The following is a 26,462-nucleotide window of genomic DNA, read 5'->3' as shown; positions in this document are numbered from 1 at the left end:
ACTAGACACATCCTCATAGAATTCCAATAAATTCGTCAGACACGACTTCCCCTCAACGAAACCGTGCTGCGTCTGCTCTATCAAACAATTCTCCTCAAGGTGCCTCGCTATTTTCTCCTTAATTACGGATTCAAGCATTTTTCCTACAACAGACGTTAAACTAACTGGCCTATAATTCCCTGCCTTTTGCCTGCTATCCTTTTCAAACAACGGCGTAACATTAGCCGTTTTTCAATCGGGCATGCACTTTCCAGCCAAATGGTTAATAATAAGCACATTTTACTGCAATATTTTTAGTCAGCTGAAGAAAATGCATATGGAAATAAAGCAGCTTTGCTCAAACTCAAATCTCTGGGGAACATAAGAATTTATTTTTTTAAGCGTTTCTTAGTGAATCTCAACAAAAAAATGGATCAATTCAATTTGAATCTGCTGGTCAAATCACAAATGGTTTGTGCAATACAGATTATTGCAGCAATACATTTATCATTTTGTTTGCATAAAGACTTCTTGGGCTTAAATTACAAACTCCAACAACAAGTATAAAGTAGTCACTAATAAATCCAATAGGGGATTCAAAATACGCTACCAGCAGAAGAAAGAGACCAATAGCATAGATATATTTAGTAGCAAAATGCATAGACACACATGGGAGGAAGGAATATAAAGCTACGTTGATGGACTTGGATGAAGGATGGGAGATGGCTCATTTGAAGTATAAACACTGGCATAGACCTTTTGTGCTGTTTCTGTGCTGTGAATACTTCATGCATGGTTTGAACTAGCAGCATCATTAGAAATGGGGGGCTGAAAATGGAAGAACAACTGCTTTCATCAGGACTGCTACTAATGAGAAAGGTTACTTCTCTTGGTCTTGGTGCACTTACACTGGTGAGCACACCAAGTCTGTGGGGAGAGGCACTAGAATTTAGTATGTGACATGAAGTTCTGGCAGCAACAAGAATGGAAAGTGCTGCGGGTAGCCTGTCTTCTATAGGTGAATTCCATTCTGCTCAGGAAGTCACTGCACCAAGGTAGAAATAAAAGAGCAAATAGGTAAAAAGTAAATTACCATTGCAACTCTTGGCATTACTGAAGTATTGAGATACGGATGACTTTAAAACTTTATTTCCGATACCTGATTTTTCCAAGTCAATGACTACTTACGACCAAAAATTAAAGCAAAGAAATTCAGTTGAATATGTGCATCTTGACATTTACACACGACTTTGTTTTAAATATATTCCCATTTCATTAGAAATTTAAACAAGTATAGAAAAAAGTACAATCTTGTTTTTACTTTACAAACTAGGACTTAAGACAAGATGAAGTAACTGGTCAAATACACACACAATGTCACAATATTTCTTACTGGCCTCCTTATTTCCTTGCATATAGTCTTATTAAAATAAAGCTATAACTCATCATGTTTCAATGGTTCGGCACTGGGTTTGATAAAGACACCCTCCATTACTGTCCAGTAGTTGTTGGCACTGGGGCTGAACGTTCCATGAACCTCAAGCTGGCCTCGGATCGGGTGACCATACTGCTCTCCAGTTATTGTTAGAAAGACCTGGGTGCCTACATGCTTGAAGCGTACATCGTCATCTCGCTCCCAACTCATTCCGCTGCATTGCACTACCCAAACATCCAAGTCATCTCCTTCTCCATTCTCACCAAAAGCACTTACTTCCTAGATAGCAAAATAATAAAAGGTTAGCACAGTCAATTATACCCTAGAAAAGCAGGTGGTGAAATTTGCATTCAATGAAAAAAAATCTGGAATTGAAAGTCTAATGACAACCATGAAACTATTATTGATCGTCATAAAAACCATCTGGTTCATTAATGTCTTTTAGGGAAGGAAACCTGTTGCCTTTACCTGGTCTGGCCTACATGCAACTCCAAACCCACAGCAATGTGGTTGACTCTTAAATACCCATCCGAAATGCAGGGCAATTAGAAACCAGCAATAAATGCCAGCCAGCAACACCCACATCCATAGAACCTACAGTGCAGAAAGAGGCCCTTCGGCCCATTGAGTCTGCACTGAACACAATCCCATCCAGGCCCTACCCCTAAATCCCTACATATTATACCCACTAATCCCTCAAACCTACGCACCCCTGGTCACTAAGGGGCAATTTCTTAGCATGGCCAATCAACCTAACCCGCACATCTTTGGACTGTGGGAGGAAACAGGAGCACACGGAGAATGTGCAAACTCCACACAGACAGTGACCCGAGCCAGGAATCAAACCCAAGACCCTGGAGCTTTGAAGCAGCAGTGCTAACCACTGTGCTACCGTCCCATGAGTGAATTGTAAAAAGTTAAACCTCCACTCAAGATAAACCTATGGTAAAAACTTGTATGTTTTTGTAATTCTTTTGCGAAATGTGGGCATTGCTGGTACATAATTTGATGCCCATCCCCAACTGTTCTCGAAAAGGTGGTAGTCTTCTTGAACTGAGTATGGCCATGGAATGGCTGGTAGGAAATGCATACTAGTTGTAAGTGATATCTTTGCTGAGGCATTAAAACCAAGGCCATATCTTTTCCTCTCAAATGAGTGCAAGAAATCCCACATAACTTCCAAAAGATAATGGTAGCTTTCCACTGTAGCTTGGCTAATATTTGTTATTCAATATCACTTCAACAGATTATCTGGTCATTATCACTTCTACGTCTGCAGCCTTGCCACATTTCCTACATTCCGACAATACCTAAACAACAGCAGTACTTCAGTGGCTGTAAAGTACAGGAGACACTGAAATTGAGAACAGCACAACATAAATGGAAGTTTTTTTCAAATGTAGTCAGTGTTGTTCCTTTTGTTCATTCATTAGTTATGTAATGCAGAGCAATCAACAATGACCATCATGTGAAGAATGCAGATTCACATGGGAGAATAGCAAGACAAGTATAAGATTACCATACATGATGTATGGGCTAACAAGTTTCAGGAATGGAAGAAATAAAATCTGTGCCTGTACTGGACCGAACAAAAGACGTTTGTCTAATAATGAAGGCAAGTTGCCACTCTTCAACACAATAATTTTCATAAGGAAATTGGGAACAGAGAGCAAGTTATAGCAAAAGTCTTTTTAACTGAACAAAGGCAACATTATTTATAGCCAATGCAATGGTTTCGGCTATCATGACCTGCATGCTAACCACTGAACTGCAGCTGTGCTGCATTTTGCAAATCGATATACCTGGTTTCCAGAGAGGGGTGACACAAAGTGATGGCTGTGTAGGTTTCTTCCAGTGTTGACATGTGTCAGCCGTATTGACTGGCCACATTTGATGGGTATTCCTCGCTGGCAAACCTGGCCTGGCTTTCCTCTCACTGTCCAGTAGCTGTTACTGTCGTCAGACGCATCCACCCCAGTCACAGACTGCTGGCCACTTCCTTTTGAGAAGGAAAGAATGATTGTAACATGTACATTATTTCAGTGCAACTTTCAAAAACTAGGAAACAATTACTACAGTAAGTACGTAAAATAAAGTAGGAACTTTAAAAATAATTTTTAAAAAAAATTCCCCAATTTCCTCTTCCCTAATTGTCATTATTTAGTATGTGAGTCACTCCCTGAAACTCAAAATCTGAAAATCACAAAATGGTTAAAGCACTAAAAAGGAGGCCATTCAGCCTGACATGTTCATACTGGCTCTGTGAAAGAACATTTGCTAGCTCCATTCCCCAACCTACTTTGCGCAAAATTAAACCTGTGACAATACTGGAAACAGCTGAAATGGAAAATCCTCCCATGGTCAGTATTTCACAGACAGGAGAAGAGGACTGGACAGAGTGAACATGTGGTGGATGGTATGTGAAAGCTCTGGCAATATAAAGTGAGCACAGTAAGAATCCCACAACAACAGTTAAAGTCCAACAGGTTTATTTGGTAGCAAAAGTTTTCAGAATGTCGTTCCTTCTTCAGGTCAGTGACACTCCAAAAGCTTGTGCTACCAAATAAACCTGTTGGACTTTAACCTGGTGCTGTGAGACTTCTTACTGTGCTTAACCCAGTCCAACGCCGGCTTCTCCACATCATAATATAAAGTGAGAACAGAGAGGACTATTCAGGTGGTTGATAAATTGGAGTCAGGGATAAAATAAAACCTACAGGTAATCACAAGGAGTGCTTAAGAGGGATCCTGGGATGACAGAAGATTAAAGAACCAGAAAGAAACAGGACGAGGAGTTTCTGAAGTCTTAGCTTCCAAGGGGTGGTATCTCATGCCACAGGCCATTAAGGTTATTGGAACATGATACTTTCCCTCTAGTCTTTGAAAATACTGAACAATTCAGAACATTCAGCTAGGAGATGAAGCTGCATTGCAATGTGTTGCACATTCAAGGAAACAGGTCTAAGTCCCAGCATTGGCAAAAGGTAGTCAGATCTGAGCATGAAGCATCAGAGAGATACTAGAAATATTTTTTAAATACAATGTTCAGTAATATGATAAATTCATCAGTATTAAGAGCTACTGACGTTTTAATAGCGTTTCATGCAAAATAAACCAAAAAAAGTAGGAATTTCTCCCGTTAGCTAAAAAAAGCCTCTCTCCAAACACAGGTTTGAAATTTAAAGGCACATCACACCCCATTTCTGAAGTATGAAACCTGGAATCAAATCTTCCAAAGCTTACAACTGTTTCATTAAACAATGAATATGCATGGATTTTTAGTTAAAGATTATAAAATCTGAAAACAAGACTTTGATTCGATCTTACCACTCAGCAAATTGGATGCTTTGCTTTACTAACGCTACAAGGAAACTCTTATTCAAATAACTACACGTCCATCCGAAACATAAGAGGGGAAGAAAAGTGACCAAAAAAGCACTGCCAAAAATAGCACAAGTGAGAGAGAAAAAAGACATTTGCAGCAACATTTACAAAATATAACTCTGTACACTTCTTAATATAACATCTGGAGTGAAAAGACTCAACAAGCAAACGCCACTCCCAGTTATTTTGCCATGGACTTCGCATCTGTTAACAGTACCACTGGATTCCTGCTTTCATATCCTTTCTCCCCCTCTCTCCCCCAGCAAAAAAAAACAGCAGTTATTATTCATAGAATACCTCAAAAACTTCCTGGCCAGCTTGGTTCTCCTTTTAAAAGATGTAAATTGACTACTCATTTACCAGCTGCTACTGGAGTCTGTTCAGCATCTCCATTTAACCTACAAGAAGCTATTGTTCGAGGTGCAGGTTCCACATTCTTAACACTTTGTGGGCAAATACATTTCTCCTCAACCCCTTAATTAATTTACAAATTAACTTATACTTATGGATACAATTTGTCTCCCTCACACAAGTGGAAACATCTATGTCTACCTTATTCATCATTATAAGGATGTCTCTCAGACTCCTGACCCTTCTGTTACCTAGGGAAAAGAGCACAAGATTGTTCAATCTTTACTGATACAACTACCTCTTGTAACTCATTCCAGCCAGAATCTAAACCCAATTTCACAGAATTCCTACTGTGCAGAAGAGGCCATTTGGCTCATTTAATCTGCATCAACGCTCTTGACAGAATATCCCACCTAGGCCCTATCCCCGTATCCCCACACATTTTCCATTGCTAATCCATCTAATCTACACATTGTGGAACACTAGGGGGCAATTTGCAATGGCCAATCCATCTAACCTGCACATCTTTGAACTGTGGGAAGAAATTGGAGCATCTGGAGGAAACCCATGCAGACACAGGGAGAATATACTAACTATACTCAGTCACCCAAGGATGGATTGAACCCAGGACCCTGGAGCTGTGAGGCAGCAGTGCTGACCACTGTGCCACCCTTCTATGCACAGTATTCCACATGTTGACACAAGTTTAACACAACTTTGCTGCTTTTCGATTTTAATCCTCCCAAAAAGGAACGATCTCATGCCTACCCAGATTGAAGTTTAGTTGCCAATTACATACTCAAGCTGCAAGTTTAATATTTTCTCGCATTTTATCAGCCAGTTTGGATACTGTAAATGAGCTAACTTCAGAACAAGGTCACAGCTGACAATCTCCCACCCAAAAACCAGCTTTGCAAACTTTGACTCTATGCTATCAAATTCTTATGGTCAGGCACAGAGAGCACCAGTCAGAAAAATTCTATCCAAGTGGCAGATCTCATCTGCTTCGACCACGACTTTGACATTTTTATTTGAATCAGTACACAGAATTCTGGAATAAATTCAGTTAACCTGCAGTAAGAGAACAGATTGTTCCAGCAAGGACCAAGTGTTCCTTCTCTCACATATTAGAGCTCCCCTGCCACCTGTACCATTCCAGATTTTAAAGCAAGAAATCAAATGAACAGATGATTCTGTAATAGCTGGATTACAAGTAAAACTCTTGCTCAGAGAGTTTTACTTTTAATTAAGCTCAGAGCTTCATTAACCATATACCTTTATAATAAACACATGGCTTACTTACATCTCATATACTGCAATAGCTCAACATCCCCTTGAAGGGCAATAAATGCTGGTCTGCCCAGGATTGTTCATCGCATGAACACATTTCCAAACAAATGTTTTGAAATAATGAGCTGGAAAGCATACCAGGTTCCACCTGCACACTGACAACTCTACCTCATAACCACTTCCCTCAATCTCTCCATTGATTTGTCAAACTGTTCATGTGAAGGTCCTTCTTTCTACTCACGGATGTAGGGATTCTATATTCGTCTGTGAAACTTCTCTCCAATTCCACATTAGGGAGGACATCAATCCTTGCCACCACCATACCAGCTATTTCAGGAACATCACAAAGGGTAACACTGAATCCTGAGCTCAGCTTTTGACCCCATTGTCTTGCTCTCTCTCACAACTTCTAGAATGGGCACCATTTCCCCAGGGAGGGAGGGGGGTACTAGAATGGGCACCATTTCCCCAGGGAGGGAGGGGGGGTACTAGAATGGGCACCATTTCCCCAGGGAGGGAGGGGGGGGTACTAGAATGGGCACCATTTCCCCAGGGAGGGAGGGGGGGGTACTAGAATGGGCACCATTTCCCCAGGGAGGGAGGGGGGGGTACTAGAATGGGCACCATTTCCCCAGGGAGGGAGGGGGGGTACTAGAATGGGCACCATTTCCCCAGGGAGGGAGGGGGGGGTACTAGAATGGGCACCATTTCCCCAGGGAGGGAGGGGGGGGTACTAGAATGGGCACCATTTCCCCAGGGAGGGAGGGGGGGTACTAGAATGGGCACCATTTCCCCAGGGAGGGAGGGGGGGTACTAGAATGGGCACCATTTCCCCAGGGAGGGAGCGGGGGTACTAGAATGGGCACCATTTCCCCAGGGAGGGAGGGGGGGGGTACTAGAATGGGCACCATTTCCCCAGGGACGGAGGGGGGGTACTAGAATGGGCACCATTTCCCCAGGGAGGGAGGGGGGGTACTAGAATGGGCACCATTTCCCCAGGGAGGGAGGGGGGGTACTAGAATGGGCACCATTTCCCCAGGGAGGGAGGGGGGGTACTAGAATGGGCACCATTTCCCCAGGGAGGGAGGGGGGGTACTAGAATGGGCACCATTTCCCCAGGGAGGGAGAGGGGGTACTAGAATGGGCACCATTTCCCCATGGAGGGAGGGGGGGGTACTAGAATGGGCACCATTTCCCCAGGGAGGGAGGGAGGGGGGGTACTAGAATGGGCACCATTTCCCCAGGGAGGGAGGGAGGGGGGGTACTAGAATGGGCACCATTTCCCCAGGGAGGGAGGGAGGGGGGGTACTAGAATGGGCACCATTTCCCCAGGGAGGGAGGGAGGGGGGGTACTAGAATGGGCACCATTTCCCCAGGGAGGGAGGGAGAGGGGGTACTAGAATGGGCACCATTTCCCCAGGGAGGGAGGGAGGGGGGGTACTAGAATGGGCACCATTTCCCCAGGGAGGGAGGGGGGGTACTAGAATGGGCACCATTTCCCCAGGGAGGGAGGGAGGGGGGGTACTAGAATGGGCACCATTTCCCCAGGGAGGGAGGGGGGGTACTAGAATGGGCACCATTTCCCCAGGGAGGGGGGGTACTAGAATGGGCACCATTTCCCCAGGGAGGGAGGGAGGGGGGGTACTAGAATGGGCACCATTTCCCCAGGGAGGGAGGGAGGGGGGGTACTAGAATGGGCACCATTTCCCCAGGGAGGGAGGGAGGGGGGGTACTAGAATGGGCACCATTTCCCCAGGGAGGGAGGGGGGGGTACTAGAATGGGCACCATTTCCCCAGGGAGGGAGGGAGGGGGGGTACTAGAATGGGCACCATTTCCCCAGGGAGGGAGGGGGGGTACTAGAATGGGCACCATTTCCCCAGGAAGGGGGGGGGCGTACTAGAATGGGCACCATTTTTACCCGGGGTGCTAGAATTGGGGGGTGCTAGAACTGTTGCGGGGTGGGGGCGGGTGCTGGAACTGGCACCCGCTCAGTCAGGGCTCCTGATCGCTCTCCAGTGAACAAACCGGCGACAGGTGGACAGCTGTGATGCCTCCCCCGGTCAATCAGCCCCCGGAACGGCACTGTTGGGCAGTGTGGGGGCTTCGCCGCGGAGGTGAGCGAGTGGGAGCATCCGCCTGCCACTTACCCGAGCCGTACTTCACATCGTGGGAGTGCAGGCGGACGTTGTGCCGGTTGTTGAGCAGTTTGATCACGGAGCCGCAGGTGACATACTGTAGGTCGGTGGCGGCCGGGGCCAGCAGCAGCGCGCAGAGAAGGGCTAGGATCAGCGCGGAGCTCCAAGCTGAGACCACAACCGTTACCATCGCGCGCCCAGGGCCGGCCGGCTGTCCACCTGGCCCGCCGACCCCCTCCCCAGGCCCCGCCCCCCGAACCCTGCGGCCAATCACAGACTGCCAGCAGCGGGCCGGGGACGGGGCCAGGAGAGCGGGGTCCCCCTCTCTGATTGGACAGTCTGTCAGGGCCCCGCCCCCAAGTGAGTAACCCCTCTCTGATTGGACAGTCCTCCCGGCCCCCGGGTCTAGCTCCTTTCTGATTGGACAGTCCGCCCAGCCCGCCCCCTGGGTCTAGTTCCTGTCTGATTGGACAGTCTGCCCGGCAGCACTGACGACTCGTGTTGTTATTGGTCCTACCTGTCACTCAACCCTCATCGTGCCAATCAGAGGTGAAAGGGCGGGTGCCGGGGGGCGGGGGGAGCAGTTCTCTTTGTTCATTGGACCGGCGTTCGGGTGGGCGGTGCCTCGGGCCGCTACCGGGCAGCGCTTGCTGATGCACGTCGCCGCTTTCTATTGGACCTTCAATTTTGGAGCGGTCGGTGATAGGCCAAGGAGAGGACCAATGGCTTGAATGCTTGGGTAAGGTACAGGTTCACAAGGTTGTCCCACCTGAGGCAGTGCCGCCCTGTCAGAGGAGCCACCTCCCATATATACATTAAATACTATTACCCGCTCAGCCCAATGTTAAATATATTATTATTTAATGCTACTAGTGTCACAAGGAGGCTTAGATTAACACTGCAATGAAGGTACTGAAAAAATGAGTTAAAAGTTTAAACATTGGGGTGGCACGGTGGCCAGGGGTTAGCACTGCTGCCTCACAAGTGCCCAGGACCTGGGTTCAATTCCCAGCTCGGTCACTGTCTACGTGAAGTTTGCACGTTCTCCCTGTGTCTGCATAGGTCCCCTCCGGGTGCTTCAGTTTCTTCCCACAGGTCCAAAGATGTGCAGGTTAGCTTGATTGGTCATGCTACATTGCCCCTGAGTGTCAGGGGAATTGATGTGGAGATGCCGGCGTTGGACTGGGGTAAACACAGTAAGAAGTCTGACAACACCAGGTTTAAGTCCAACCGATTTATTTGATAGTAAACTCACAAGCTTTCGAGGTTTCCATCTTTGTCAGATGGATGGAGAGTTCTGGCCTCAGACAGAGCATACAAAGCACAGACAGTTTACAGATTACTGTCTGTGCTGTTATATGCTCTGAGGCCAGAACTCTCCATCCACCTGGCGAAGAGGGAAACCTCGAAAGCTTGAGAGTTTACTATCAAATAAATCGGTTGGACTTAAACCTGGTGTTGTCAGACTTCTTACTGTGTCAGGGGAATTAGCAGGGTAAATATGTGGGGTTACAGGAATAGCATCTGGGTGGAATTGTGGTTGCTGCAGACTCGATGGGCCAAATGGCCTCCTGCACCATAGGGATTCTATGATTCTATGAAGAACAGCTTCTTTCCAGCTGCCATCAGACTTTTCACTGGTCCTATCGTATATTAAGCTTCACCCTGTCCGTAACTGCAACAAGTGCTTCTGTGAGGCAGGAGCGTTAACCACTGTGCCACCCATGTTCACTTCCTTTAGTATTGTCTTTCCAACCAGATATCTGCCCACTGGAATTATTGTGGAAGCAATGTGTGTGTGAAGCAGTGTGTGTGGGTGTGTGTGTGTGTGAACACATACACACACACCCACTCATAATAGGTGAGTGAGCGAGCATCCCAAAACAGGGAATGAATCTGACAGACACAGAGACCCACATGCAGACACATGCACATACACACACAGACATACACAAACACACATATGCACACACACACATACTCTGGGCCATATTTTATCATTTTCATCCTAAGTGCTGGGCGGACATGAAATTGGGAGTGTTTCAGATCCAACTTTTAGACCCGTTCTCAGACACCCCATTCACACTCTGCCTGAAAAAATAGCAGCAATTCTGATCGGTCTGTGTGGAGTCTGCACATTCTCCCTGTGACTGCGTGGACTTCCTCCGGTGCTCTGGTTTCTTCCCACATTCTGAAAGACGTGCTGGTGACTTGAACAGGCGCCAAAGTGTGGCAACTAATAACTGCATTGCATTATTAATGTAAGCCTGGGGCAGTGCTGAGGCGGTGCTGCTCTTTCAGAGCACCCACCTCCCATAGATACAACATTAAACACCTCAATCCTCTCAGCTCAATGAAAAATATGTGAATTTTTTATTACGATTTATTGGTGTCACAAAGAGGCTTACATTAACACTGCAATGAAATTACTGTGAAAATGAGTTTAAAGTTTAGACATAAGGGCAGCACGGTGGCACAGTGGTTGGCACTGCTTCCTCACAGCGCCAGGGACCCGAGTTCGATTCCCAGATTAGGCTTCCTCCCACAGTCCAAAGATGTTTGGGTCAGATGGATTGGCAATGCTAAATTGACCCTAATGTTAGGTGGTTAGTAGGGTAAATAAGTGTGGATTGTGGTCGGTGCAAACTCGATGGGTCAAATGGTCTCCTTCTGCATTTAGGGATTCTATGGATAAAAACAAATTACTGCAGTTGCTGGAATCTGAAACCAAAAGAGAAAATGTTGGAACGTCTCAGCAGGTCTGGCAGCAGCTGTAAGGAGAGAAAAGAGCTAATGTTTTGAGTCCAGATGACCCTTTAGAATCCCACAGTGTGGAAGGAGGCCATTTGGCCCATTGAGCCTGCACCTACAACAATCCTACCCAGGACCTATTCCCGGTACCCCACATATTTACCTTGCTAACCCACCTCGAGTCAATTTAGCATGGCCAATCAACCTAACCCGCATATCTTTGGAGTGTGGAAGGAAACCCCACACAGACACGGGGAGAATGTGTAAACTCCACACAGACAGTGACCCGAGGCCAGAATTGAACCTGAGTCCCTGGCATTGTGAGGCAGTAGTGCTAACCATTGTGCCACCATGCTGCCCAAAGCTTTGACAAAAGATCATCTGGATTTGAAACATTAGCTCTTTTCTCTCCTTACAGATGCTGCCAGACCTACTGAGGTTTTCTAGCATTTTGTCTTTTGGTTAAGAGTTCAAAGTTTATTTTATTCTTGTCACAAGATTTGTCACAAATAGGCCTACATTAATACTGCAAAGTCCTGTCCTGATCTCCCTATGCCGACACTATAATTAAGAAAGCCCACCAATGCGTCTACTTTCACAGAAGAGTAAGGAAGTTTGGCATATCAGCTACAACTCTCAGTAACGTTTACAGATGCCCTATAGAAAGCATTCTTTTTGGTTGTATCACAGCTTGGTATGGGCTCCTGCTCTGCCCAAGACTGCAAGGAACTACAAAAGGTCGTGAATGTAGCCCAATCAATCACCCAAACCAGCCTCCCCTCCGTTGACTCTGTCTACACTTGCCGCTGCCTCAGCAAAGCAGCCGGCATAATTAAGGACCCCACGGATCCCGGACATTCTGTCTTCCATCTTCTTCCATCGGGAAAAAGATACAGAAGTCTGAGGTCACTTACCAACCAACTCAAGAACAGCTTCTTCCCGGCTGCCATCAGACTTTTGAATGGACCTACCTCGCATTAAGTTGATCTTTCTCTACATTATAGCTATGACTGTAACACTACATTCTGCATTTCCTCCTTTCCTTCTCTATGAACAGTATGCTTTGTATAGCGTACAAGAAACAATACTTTTCACTGTATACTAATACATATGACAATAATAAATCAAATCAAAATCAATGAAGTTACTGCAAAAATTAGTTTAAAAGTTTATTTATAAGTGGACTTACATTAACACTGCAATGAAGTTACTGTGAAAATCTCCTAATCGCCACATTCCTTCGCGTGTTCGGGTACACTAAGGGAGAATTTAGCATGACCAGCACGCCTTTCAGGCTTGCGAGAGGAAACCGGAGCACCCAGAGGAAAACGGGGAGAACGTGCAAACCCCACACAGACACTGACCAAAGCCGGGAATCAAACCTGGATCCCAGTGACGCTGTGAAGCAGCAGTGCTAACCACTGTACCACTCCTTTTTTTTTAAGAGAAGCTGGCTGAGCTGGGGTTGTCTTATCTTAGAGCAGAGAAGGTTGAGTGGGATCTCATGGGCGTGCACAAAATTATGAGGGACAAAGATAGGTTAAACAGGAAGAAAATTTTCCCCTCAGTAGGAAGGTCAATAACAGGAGCAGGGGGTGGGGGTGTGGAGCATAGATTTAATGTGGGGCAGGAGATTTAGAATGGAATTGTAAAGGTTTACCAGATTGTCCCTCCTAGGGCAGCTCTGAGGGAGTGCACCCTGTCGGAGTAGCCACCTTTCATATGTACAACATTAATCACCACTGCCCTCTCAATTTAATGTAAAATAGCTATGAAAAGAAGCTGAAAATGCTGGAAAAGCTCAGCAGGTCTTGTAATTGACACTTCCATCCTGTCTACGCCTCTCATAATTTTGTAGACATCTATCAGATCTCCCCTCAGCCTCCATTCCCAGTGAAAACAATCCTGGTTTATTCAACCTCTCCTCATAGCCACCATCCTTGAGCCCAGACAACTTTCTGATGAACCTTCTTTACACTCTCTCCAAAGCTTCCACCTCCTTTTGGTAGTGTGGTGACCAGAACTGCACACAATACTCCATTTACGGGCTAACCAAGGTTTTAGAACATAAGAAATAAGAACATAAGAAATAGGAGCAGGAGTAGGCCATCTAGCCCCTTGAACCTGCCCCGCCATTCAATAAGATCATGGCTGACCTGAAGTGGATCAGTTCCACTTTCCCACTTTCTCCCCATAACCCTTAATTCCCTTGTCTGTCAAAAACCTATCTACCCGTGTCTTAAATATATTTAGCGAGGCAGCCGCCACCACTTCAACGGGCAGAGAATTCCAGAGATTCACCACCCTTTGAGTGAAGAAGTTCCTCCTCAACTCCGATCTAAACTGCCCCCCCCACCTTATCTTGAGGCTGTGCCCTCTAGTCCTGCTGTCCTTTCTATGCGGGAAGAATCTCTCTACCTCTACCCTATCCATTCCTTTCATTATCTTATACGTCTCTATAAGATCCCCCCTCATCCTTCTAAACTCCAACGAGTACAGACCCAGTCTATTTAATCTCTCTTCATAGTCCATATATATAGCTTTATATAGCTGCAACATGATTTGCCAACTGTTGCACTCTTGTTTTTGTTTCAGATTCCAGAATTCACAGTAATTTGTCTTTATGAAGAGAGACTTGTTAGGCTGGGGTTGTTTTCCTTGAAGGAGAGATGGCTGAGGGGGGACCTGATTGAGGTGTGCAAAATTATGAGGGACATGGAGATGGTAGATAGGAAGAAACTTGCCCCATAGTAGAGGCATCAACGACCAGGGGTCTTAGATTTAAGGCAAGGGACTTAGATTTAAGGCAAGATTTGAGGGAAACAATTTTTCACTCAGGTGGGTGGTGAAAATTTGGAACTCACAACATTTCAGAAGCATTTAGATGAGCACTTGAAACGCCATAGCATACAAGGATACGGACCAAGTGCTGGAAAATGGGATTAGAATAGATAGATGTTTATTGCCTAGTGCAGTCAAAGGGGCTCTATGCTGTGAATCTCACTGACTATCCCATGGCCCTTTTTTGAACAAAAAAACTACCAAACTACCCTGACCAATACCTATCCATCAAACAACATCAGTCAAAAAACTTCAGTCATTATGCATTGCCATTGAATCCCAACAAGGAGGCCATTCTGCCCATCGATTCCTCCCCCCATAACCCTGCACATTTACTATGGCTAATGCACCTAACCTACACATCTCTGGACACAAAGATGTAACTTAGCATGGCCAATTCACCTAACCTGCACATCTTTGGGAGGAAACTGGAGCACCTGAAGGAAATCTATGCAGACATGGGGGAGAACATGCAAACTCCACGCAGACAGTCACCCAAGGCTGGGATCGAACCTGGGTCCCCAGCACTATGAGGCAACAATGCTAACCATTGCGCCACCGTGCCACCCACACCTTGCCGAATGTGGCACCATGCCGTACTAAGATTAGGTGTAGGTTTTTCTGCTTCTCTTCAGAAATAAAAGAAAAATCATACTTTATAGATGATCTGAATTGGGAGGAAGTTGGCACCAATACGGAATATGAATTAGTTATTTCAAAAGGTGCACATTGACCACACTGCGATGTCCTGAGATCATGAAAGGTATTTTATAAATGCAGACCTCTCATTTGTAAAGTTTAAAGTCCTGGGGAAACATTTGCTTTTGCGTAGAGTTGACAGCCTACATATTACAATGCAGAAGGTATCATAATTGTGGGGGATAGGCAGGGTTGACTCAAGTTGAGTATGTTTGCCTGTCTATCATTGAGTCATAGAGTCATAGGCCCAACTTGTCCATGCCGACCCCTTTTGAACCCCTAAGCTTGTCCCAATTACCAGCGTTTGGCCCATATCCTTCTATAGCCATCTTACCCATGTAACTGTCTACATGCTTTTTAAAAGACAAAATTTAAAAGACATAATGAATGAGAAATGGACAAAGGATTACTCATCAACTGCAAAAGATATGGTGGGATTTGAAAAGACATTAGGGACAAAATCTTACCAAAATAGCAGTGTTAAGAATATAAGAACTAGGAGCAGGAGTAGGCCATCTGGCCCCTCGAGCCTGCTCCGCCATTCAATAAGATCATGGCTGATCTTTTCCTGGACTCAGCTCCACTTACCCCCCTGCTCAGCATAACCCTTAATTCCTTTATTGTTCAAAAATCTATCTATTTTTGCCTTAAAAACATTCAACGAGGTAGCCTCAACTGCTTCACTGGGCAGGGAATTCCACAGATTCACCTTTGTGTAAAGAAGTTCCTCCTCAACTCAGTCCTAAATCTGCTCCTCCTTATTTTGAGGCCTGCCCCCAAGTTCTAGTTTCATCCGCCAGTGGAAACAACCTCCCTACTTCCATCTTATCTATTCCCTTCATAATCTTATATGTTTCTATAAGATCTCCCCTCATTCTTCTGAATTCCAATGAGTATAGCCCCAGTCTAATCAGTCTCTCCTCAAAAGCCAACCTTCTCAACTGAGGGAACTCCCCTGCATCCCCTCCAGTGGAAGTGTATCCTTTCTCAAGTAGTGAGACCAAAACTGTACACCGTTTGTTTCCTGCAAGAGGAAGCACAAGAGAAACTGGTCAGTTTTCTCCACAGATTCTACCATACTTTGTCAAAAGAAAACACAAAGAGGCATGATTCTGGGTCTGTACTTGTTGAAGTTTAAAAGGATGAGGGGGGAATCTTACTGAAACTTACAGGATACAGCGAGACCTGGATAGAGTGGATGTGGAGGGGATGTTTCCACTAATAGGAAAATCTAGATCCAGACAGCACAATCTCGGGCCAAAGGGATGACCCTTTAAAACAGAGATGAGGAGGAATTTCTTCATCCAGACTGTGATGAATCTGTGGAACTCTTTGCCACAGAAGGCTGTGGAGGCCAGGTCATTGAGTGTCTTTAAGACAGAGATAGATAGGTTCTTGATTAATAAGGGGATCAGTGGTTATGGGGAAAAGGCAGGAGAATGGAGTTGAGAACAATGTCAGCCATGATTGAATGGCAGAGCAGACTCAATGGGCCGAGTGGCCTAATTTTGCTCCTATGTCTGGTGGTCCTATGGTCTTACAGTCTTATGATTCACAAGACATAGAGGATGGCAGGGGCTAAACATGCCGGCAAAACAGCCCAGCGGCACAGTAGTTCCACAGTAGCACTGCTGCCTCACAGCACCAGGGATCCGGGCTCATTTCCCTGCTTGGGTTACTGTTTATGTGGAGCCTGCACATTCTCCCCATGTCTGTGTGGGTTTCCTCCAGGTGCTACGGTTTCCTCCCACAATCCAAAAGATGTGTGGGTTAAGTGGATTGGCCATGCTAAATTGTCCCTTAGTGTCAGGGGGACTAGCTAGGGTAAATGCCTGGGGTTGTGGGGATAGAGCCTGGGTGGGATTGTGATCAGTGCAGACATGATGGGCTGAATGGCCTCCTTCTGCACTGTACGATTCTAAACTGTCTGCTCAGAGATTGGGGTACCATCTTTAAAGGACACCCTGCTCAGAACTGCAATAAAAGTTCCCCCCCCTCACCCCACTAAATATTTAAGATCCATAAAATTCCACTAACTCTTCACCTGCATTTGAAATGAACTTTTCTATTTGAATATGAAACTGTTTGAAAATTTCTGAGGGAATTAATTTATAAATCTCTGAGCAGGAAGGGACTACTCAATTTGAAACTTGTATGGAGTTTAAAAGCCTGCACTAACTGTGTGGGCTGAATGGCCTGTCTCTGTGCGGTATATATTCTCTGTAACTCTGGAGGCATGAAAAAAAATCAGTTTGGCACTTCTAAGAACGATTTGTAAAGTAGTTAGAAACTGAAGGAAAGAAACATAGAACATTATGTCATGTCAAGCTCATAAAAGTCTAGATCAGTACTTATTATGCTGCCCTAACTCATTTGGCAACTCTCTTGCTTCTGTGGCAATAGTTAACATCTCAAAGGTACATTACTGATTTGAGAGCATAATTAAGACTAATACTTGGATGCAGTATTAAGAGAGTGCTGTATTATTACAGGCAACACGTTTTGCATGTCACCTCCACCAGTGTAAGTAGGTGTAAAAGATTGAACAGAATGATTTGGAGAAGCGCAGTAAATATGCTGAAATTGTACTGTCACACCCAGCATGGGAATCAGAGCGGGCAAACAATGGGAAGGTCAGTTGACCTTGGGTGTAATTTTCCAGTCTTGGGTTGAGCGAGGCCGTAAAATCCCCACCTATAACCTCTGTGCCCTGGCCGACATTCTTTCTCATCCAACATTACCAAAAACACAGAACAATTAATCGTTTGCATTTGCGGAACATTGCTACGCACCTTTTGGCTGCTTTGCATGCTTAACAACAGGAACTGAATCTCAGATGGAATATAGTGATTGAAAAGCACTTTGGGATGTTATGAGGATATGACTATGTGGATTGGCCACGCTAAATTGCCCCTTAGTGCCCCAAGATGTGTAGGTTAGATGGATTAGCCATGATAAATGTGTGAGGTTACGGGGATAGAGTGGAGGAAAGGACCTTGGTGAGGTAGTCTGTCAGAGAGTTGGCTCAGGCTCAATGGGCCAAATTACCTCCTTCTGCACTGTAAGGATTCTACGATGAAGGGCCATATAAATTTGAGTTCTTTCCTACCTCTATAATCGTAATTTTTTTCCACTTGGAGTTAAGTAGAAGCATTTCTGCTCTAAATATTTAACAGGTGTACTTTTGTTTTTTATTCGCTTGCTCACTTTTTGTGAAATAAGTTTGCATCATACTTTTTAAGTTAAAAAGGAATCATCAACTTGATGAAAGACATTCTTTGATCCAACCAAAACTTTTGATCTTCCAGTACAGAGTGGCCCCGACTGAGTGTTGCAAACTGGCGCATTGCAAGGTCCAGGACTATGTGCTGAGGGACGCACTCAAGCCTGGGGCAGCCTCTGGCAAGGTGCAGTGGGGAAAGGCTGCTGCGTAAGGACTTTCAGCCAGTGTACACAGAGGAGCTAGTAATCGAGTAAAACCCCCCAGGCTGTGCTTAATCCCAGCTATATTGACTTTATTGAGGCATCACAGAGAGTTAAAAGTTAAAGTTTATTTATTAGTCACAAGTAGGCTCACATTAACACTGCAATGAAGTTACTTTGGCATGTGTTGGGTACACTGAGGGAGGATTTAGTATGGCCAATGAACCTTAGCAGCACGTCTTTGGACTGTGGGAGGAAACAGTAGCACCTGGAGAAGAACGTGCAGATTCCACACAAACAGTGATCCAAGCAAGGATTCGAACCCGGGTCCCTGGCACTTTTCAATTCTTAGTTTTGGTCACTGTCTGTGTGGAGTCTGCACGTTCTCCGTGTCTACATGGGTTTCTTCTGGGTGCTCTGGTTTGCTCCCCATGATGTGGAGATGCCGGCGTTGGACTGGGGTAAACACAGTAAGAAGTCTGACAACACCAGGTTTAAGTCCAACCAATTTATTTGATAGTAAACTCGCAAGCTTTCGGGGTTTGCCCCTTCATCAGACGAATGGAGAGTTCTGGCCTCAGACAGAGCATATAGTTGCTCCCCACAGTCCAAAGATGTGCAGGTTAGGTGCATTGGCCATACTAAATTCTCCCTTAGTGAACTCGAACGGCACCGGAGTGTGGCGACTGGGGATTCTCACAGTAACTTCATTGCAGTGTTAATGTAAGCCTACTTGTGACTAATAAGTAAACTTCAACTTTAACTTTTAACTCTCAATAGTGCCTCAATAAAGTTACATACAGTTAGGATTACGCACACAGTCTGAGAGATTTTCCCAGTTACTATCCCCGCTGTGTACACTGGCTAATAGGTCTTTCCCCATTGCACCTGGCTGGCGGTTGCTCCAAGCTTGAGTGTGCAACGTGTATATAGTATGAAACATGTGCGTATATAGTACTATATACATACATGATATATGGTTTGAAAAGAATTGTACTGCCCCTAATGAGAGTATTGAAATGTTTGCAATATTTTCATTGCTGAACTGAAGCACTTCTGGATGCATCTCAATCTCTGGAGAAAACGTGAATATCATTGCACTTTACTGGTATAACAATTTGAAATGTTTTATAATGTGTCTTTCAGATTTTACATGAATGAAGTATACTTTTGCAGAAAAAAATACTTTTAACGTTAAAAGAAGGTACGATGCTTAAGAGTGGGAGAGTTCCTGCAAAAACAAAAGATGAGACTGATAACTGAAAATAATTAAGGGATGGGTTTTACAATGTGGTTATAGGAGAGGTGCAAGGCAGTAGGAGATGTACAAGGCAAGTTTTTTACACAGAGGGTGGTGGGTGCCTGGAACTCGCTGCCGGGGGAGGTAGTGGAAGCAGATACGTTAGTGACTTTTAAGGGGCCTCTTGACAAATACACGAATAGGATGGGAATAGAGGGATATGGGCTCCAGAAGGATTTGGAGTTTTAGTTCAGTCGGGCAGCATGATCGGTGCAGGCTTGGAGGGTTGAAGGGCCTGTTCCTGTGCTGTAATTTACTTTATTCTTTGTTGTTTACTCTCATTGCAGGGGGCTTTCTAATCGCATTTAGGGTAAGTACATTTAAAGACATAGGGAATTCCGTTTGCTAAAACAATCAGAAAAATGAGAGCTAAGATAATTTAGTGTGATACAAAAGACACAGTGGATCCATGTACTTTTTGCAGGATCTTAAATGTACTATATTTTTATGTCACCTGAAAATCTAATTAGTTTACAAATTGGTTTTGGAAACTTTGGTTCATTTTACATAGAAACAAGGTAACAAAAGCGCAAGCACTGACCACTTCAATACTCTAATCCATATCTTCTTCCGTGACTTATATCGTCTCTTTTTTTTGGAATCAGTTTCTTATCCTCATCACATTCTTCCTGGATTCTCCCCTTCTGACAAATTTATCTATATTGCAGGTAAAATCTTGTCAACACCTACTGAAATTTCAAATGAACTGCATAGGCATCTAATGAAACTTGATGTCAGCCTTAATAGTAAAACAGGAATTCTCCTTTTATTGGGGTTAGAATTGCAGCACGAGGAGTGAGTCAGGAAGATAGAAGAGCTAGGAACTACATTACCAAGCCCAGAGATGAACCGAATGACAGAAATTACGTGAGATATCTTTGCCAGGGGATAAAAAAAATTGGCTGCAGAGGGGGGTGTTGCGGGAGAAGGGGAAGAAACAAGAAGGCCACAGCTGAAGCTTTCTTTTCAATAAAGTTTTCATTTAATCATTCTAATGGTAGATATACTGAAACTATTGTTAAAAGATAAAATCCGACTTGGACACTCCGGCCTGTCCAGAATAGGAATTGAACCGGACCTGACAGAAGGGAAGGGAAAGGATGAGAAGTGCTATTTTTAGAAGCCAGTTGGAATAATATGAGTTACTTGCTCTAGACGTGCTGAACTGATGTGCTCCCAAAAGCTGCTAGTCAACCTGCTTAGCCAAAAGGGGTAGCAGTCCCATTTCGCAGAGGTGTCAGGCCAGATACTTTCCGTGCAATGAATCGAGTTTCACCATCCCAAAGCCGGCTTTACAAAGACCAGTTGGGAATTTGTTTGTCTTTGGATGCATTCTCTCACAGTGGGTGCTACCAACACTGGAACAACACCTGGCAAAATTGACACACCTGGCCACTTTTCCTTCCAACGTGTTGCACTCTTTAAAGGGTATTTTCAAGGTGCTTGTACTGTGACAGCGACAGGTCAAAAAAGTTAAATAACAGTTATCAAAATAAAAGCAAGGAGCATTATTATTATTCACCAAAATAATAAAATACATGAACTGTTTTCCTTCCTTCCTCCCTCTCTCTGTCTCTGTGTTTTCCTATCCCTCTCTCGAAACTCAAAGAAACAATTTCACATTACACTATGTCACAATTTGTCTATTTTTTAGTAAGGGAGCGAGAGAGAGAGGAATTCAGTCTTAGGCGTTTTAACATGTAGCCAAGATCATAATTTTGGAAGAACAGTGATTTTCGACCGGACATTTGTACTGGCATCAACACAATGCTTAAAACAGACTGAAGACTGGTGGCTTCCACTGCTCCATTTTGAACTATGACCGGAACTCAGTTTGGGGAAAACCGACCCAGATCTAGAGGTACTCCTCGAATGGACTCTGTCGGGGCTTTCTAAACGAACAATTTCCATCCTGTCCTGGGAACTGCACTCTTCAAAACACTGCCTTGGGCCACAAAGAGCGATTCCTATTTTGCTGGCCAGCGTGTCCTGCTTTTTGAGTTTTCTCATGAAGAGTGAGAAGGCGGCAGAGAAAAGTGAGTTCGCAATTTTCAAGTTTTGCTCCTTCGCATCGTCCGGATGGGGGCGCATGTAAGATCGGCAGATAATTTTACAGGCCTCGTCTCCATGATAGGATCCCTTGTCTCTCTTTGAACTCTGTGCACAGAGAAAGGCATCGTCAATGGCAGCAATGACAGTAGCAATGTTTAAATTGGAGCAAACGTTTGGAGTAGAAGGTTTGGGCGGCACGGTGGTTAGCACTGCTGCCTCACAGCGACAAGGACCCGGGTTCTCAAGCCCGACCTCGGGCCACTGTTTGTGTGGAGTTTGTACATTCTCCCTGTGTCTGAGTGGGTTTCCTTTGGGTGCTCCAGTTTCCTCCCACACTCCAAAAGATGTGTGGGTTAGGTTGATTAGCCATGTTAAATTGACCCTACTGTCAGGGGATTAGCAGGGTAAATATGTGGGATTGTGGGAATAGAGCTTAGGTGGGATTGTGTTCGGTGCAGGCTCAAAGGGCTGATTGGCCTCCTTCTGCACTGTAGGGATTCTATGACTCTAAATGCCTCCTCAAAAGTTGGTACCAGCTGTTTCTATGTGGCCAGTAGAAGTGCTGGCTTACGTGACTCTTAAATTCCTGGCCTTTGGGAAGTGTTAATATTTGGGCCGTATGAGCGAGCCCGGAATTTGGGGCTGCTCCCTTTGTTCCCAGGATTCTGTCTCTTTTGTGTTCATCCTCTTTTGGGAACAGATGCATAAACTCATCATTGATTCCTCACCTTAGCAATTCCTGGATGGCAGGGATGCCTGTGCATCCCAAACGTCCAGCATCAGCGGGACTGTGTAAGGGTTTTGGCTGCGCAATAACGGAAAAATGGGAAGAGGAGTAGACGATGCAGACCCCCCCAAACTGTCCTGCCAATCAACTTGACCTATATGTTAACTCCATATACCTGCCATTGTTACCGTAGACCCATAAAATCCCAACAGTGCAGAAACAGGCCATTTGGCCCATCGAGTCTGCATCGACTCTCTGAAAGAACATCCCATCCAGGTCCTCCTCTCCGCCCTACCCCCGTGCATTTCCCACGGCCGATCCATCTAACCTGCACACCTTAGGACCATGGGAGGAAACCGGAGCACCCGGAGGAAACCCATATAGACACGGGGAGAACATGCACTTAAGTTTTTAAATTTAGGCTTACATTAACACTGCAATGAAGTTACTGTGAAAATCCCCTGGTCACCACACTCTGGTGCCTGTTCAGGTACGTTGAGGGAGAATTTAGCATGGCCAATGCACCTCACAAGACATCTTTCGGACTGGGGGAGGGAACTGGAGCACCTAGAGGAAACCCACGCAGACATGGAGAGAACATGCAGACTCTGCACAGACAGCAACCCAAGCCAGGAATCAAACACTGGTCCCTGGCGCTGTGAGGCAGCAGTGCTAACCATTGTGTCACCATGTCATGTTCTGCAAACTTTTAATACCCCTGCCTAACAAAACTTATGAATCTTAGTTTGAATTTTTGAATTGATCTCAGCTTCAGTCTTTTTGAGGGAGAGAGTTCCAGATTACCACTTTGAATGAAGTGTTGCCTGATGCCGCCCCGCACTTGAATTGGCTAGGTCTAATTTTAAGATTATGGGCCCTTGTTCTGGATTTCACCCAGCAATGGAACATTGATTTGCAGACACTACATGCCAGCTCTGACGCATCGCACCATGAGGGATTCATTTCCTCAATGCCCAGGTGGCATGTGACATAAAGAGTGAATGATTCAGGTGAACGCTCAGTCTCCTGGCAGCAGTCATTATGCCTTCATTCTGCCATTGCCCACTGTGCGGCATGGTGGCACAGTGGTTAGCACTGCAGCCTCACAATGCCAGGGACCCAGGTTCAATTCCGGCCTCGGGTCACTTCTGTGTGGAGTTTGCACATTCTCCCTGTGTCCAAAGATCATAGAATCCCTATAGTGCAGAAGGAGGCCATTTGGCTCATTGAGCCTACACCAACAATAACCCCACATGTTTACCCTGCTAATCCCTCTAACCTATGCATCCAGGACACTAAGGAGCAATTTAGTATGGTCAATGCCTAACCTTCTGGACTGTGGGAGGAAACTGGAGCAGCCAGAGGAAACCCATGCAGACATGGGAAGTACGTGCAGACTCCACACAGACAGTGACCCAAGCCAGGGATCGAACTTGGGTCCTTGGTACTGTGAGGCAGCAGTCCTGAGCACTATGCCACCGTGCTGCCACAGTGTGGGTTAGGTTGACCCTGGTGTCAGGGGGATTAGTATGGTAAATGTGTGGCATTACAGGAATAGGGATTGTGGTCTGTATAGACTTGATGGGCCAAATGGCCTCCTTCTGTACTGCAGAGATTCTATGATAAGTACGTGTGCATCAGCAAAGCATGATTACTGGGCAACAAAAGCTGACCATATGGCTGGTGGCTCCACTGCACCTTCCCTACACGTAGCCACGGTGTCCATACATGTTGCCGCACATAATTTGATTGAGCAGTCCATTTGTGCTCTGGAGTGACTGCTCCACTCCTCGGACCCCTACACTGCTCAGCAGAGCAGGTGTGAAGATTTGAGGTGGTCTGCCGCACACTGCACCCCATCACTGTCATGAGGGAACCACCTTGCCAATAGCTACACAGCCAAAGAGGAAGGCAGTAGGGGGAGGCAGCCTATGCAGCCTCTCTCTGCCCAGGCTGTCTGTGGAAACAGTAACAGGAGCCAAATTTCCCGTTCACCAACGCTTGCACAGCTTTCTCTCGTCCGTCACTGACCACTGCAGCAAACACGGTCACAACACAAAAATAAAAGCTACCACAAAATAAGCAATTCCAAACCAAATGTATAAATTACTTCATGCTATATTGCACGAACATGTCAGGTGGGGTAGCTCAGTGATTATATAACTGGAGTAGAAAACCAAAATCTTGGTCTACTGATCCAGCTGGAGAAGTAAGTTCAAATTTGGGAGACATAAATGCAATCACTTAGAATCATAAAACGCCTACAGTGCAGAGGAGACCATTCGGCCCATTGAGCCTGCACTGACAACAATCCCACCCAGGCCCTATCCCCATAACGCCACAAACTTACCCCGCTAATCCCTCTAACCTATGCATCCCGGGTCACTAAGAGGCAATTTATGATGGCTAATGCGCCTAACCCACACTTCTTTGAAGTTTGGGAGGAAACCGGAACACCTGGAAGAAACACACGCAGACATGGGGAGAACGTGCAAACTCCACACGCACAGTCACCCAAGCAGGGAATTGAACCCAGGCCCCTGGTGCTGTGAGTTGCAGTGCTAACCACTGTGCCACCATGCTGCCCTCATTCCTCCTCATTTCTGTCTTAAATGGGTGACCCCTTCACTCTGAGATGATGCCATCTGGTCTGAGATTCCCCCACGGTGGAGGGGTAGGGGAACATACTCTCAGAATCTAGTGTTATGCAGTCAGTTAGGGTGATGCGATTGTCATTGTTGAATAACTGATAATGTGAGCAGGTAGCGAGATGTGATAAGATCATAAGAAGCAGGTGGGTGTGAGAATTGCAGCAATGCTGTGTGTGTGAAGGTGCAGTGTAGCATATGGATGGAAGGTGATTGAGAGAGGTTATTGGTAGGTCAGTGATGGAGGTCTGATGCATTTAGCAGCTTCTGAGGCTGGTAGTGCGGTTAGTAGGAAATGAAATTTGGGTCACATTCACTGACCATAACCTTGATCATTACATTTCGGGCTTCGGAGCAGTCAATAGAGTCCAGCTCAGTGTGTCAGAGTTAGGAAGAGGGGGATATTGCCATGGTCAGCACTGCTGCCTCACAGAGTCAGGGACATGGGTTCAATTTCTGGTTCTGGTCACTGTCCATGTGGAGGCTGCACAGTCTCCCCGTGTCTGCATGGGTTTGCTCCGGGTACTCCGGTTTCCTCCCACAGTCCAAAGATCTGTGGGTTCACTGGATTGGCTGTGCTAATTCGCCTCCTGTTGCCTCAGCAAAGCAGCCAGCATAATTAAGGACTCCGCACACCCTGGACATTCTCTCTTCTACCTTCTTCCATTGGGAAAAAGTTACAGAGGTCTGAGGTCACACACCAACCAACTCAAGAACAGCCTCTTCCCTGCTACCATCAAACGTTTGAATGGACCTACCTCTCGTTAAATTGACCTTTCTCTACACCCTAGCTGTGACAGTACACTACATTCTGCACTCTCTCATTTCCTTCTCTATGAATGCAATGCTTTGTCTGTATAGCGTGCAAAAAACAATACTTTTCACTGTATGTTAATACACATGACAATAATAAATCAAAACGAAAATCAAAAAAAATTAAGTTAGTGGGGTTACGAGGTAAGCCTGGGTAATATTCGGTGCAGACTCAATGGGCTGAATGGCCACTTTCTGTACTGCGGGAATTTTATGATTTTATGAAACGAGCAGCCTAGATTTTAGGTAAGATTATCTATTAGTGTCACAAGTTAGGCTTACATTAACACTGCAATGAAATTACTGTGAAAAGGCTAGTTCTCGAATTATCTAGCGATCGCTACTGGAAGGTGCTAGACTGGGTTATAATATTCGCCATGGTTAGAGAGATTCCCTGTAAAGGCCCACTGGTGAATGATGACCATGCGTGTGAGGTGTCCTGCCTCAGTGAGGAGGAGTCAATGCTTCAGGAAGTGCGGGAAGGGATAAAATTAGTGAGGGAGAAAAAATCTCACATGGCTGAAATTTTAATGCTCACCTCGTTATTGCATTGGATTACTGAGATACATCAGTGTAAAATGCATTTGTCTTCAGGGCTGTCAAACAGCCATTTAATATAATTAAAATCATCTG

General features: G+C 45.3%; 1 protein-coding gene across 1 annotated transcript; it reads right to left on the bottom strand.

Moving 5' to 3' along the window:
- Nucleotides 1-348: 348 nt before the first annotated feature.
- Nucleotides 349-8,815, bottom strand: sdf2l1 (stromal cell-derived factor 2-like 1). Its single transcript, XM_080208657.1, has 3 exons — nucleotides 8,588-8,815; nucleotides 3,217-3,413; nucleotides 349-1,693 (listed from the first exon to the last, which is right to left on the bottom strand). Exons 1-3 carry the CDS (start codon nucleotides 8,763-8,765, stop codon nucleotides 1,415-1,417), a joined length of 654 nt encoding a protein of 217 aa, XP_080064783.1. The 5' UTR covers nucleotides 8,766-8,815; the 3' UTR covers nucleotides 349-1,414.
- Between the last annotated feature and the right edge of the window lie 17,647 nt (nucleotides 8,816-26,462).

This window comes from Carcharhinus amblyrhynchos, chromosome 20 (assembly GCF_965287045.1).
Source record: "Carcharhinus amblyrhynchos chromosome 20, sCarAmb.v2.hapA, whole genome shotgun sequence".
NCBI lineage: Eukaryota > Metazoa > Chordata > Chondrichthyes > Carcharhiniformes > Carcharhinidae > Carcharhinus > Carcharhinus amblyrhynchos.
Note: the sequence above shows the minus strand (reverse complement) of the source record. Positions and strands in the feature narration are given on the sequence as shown.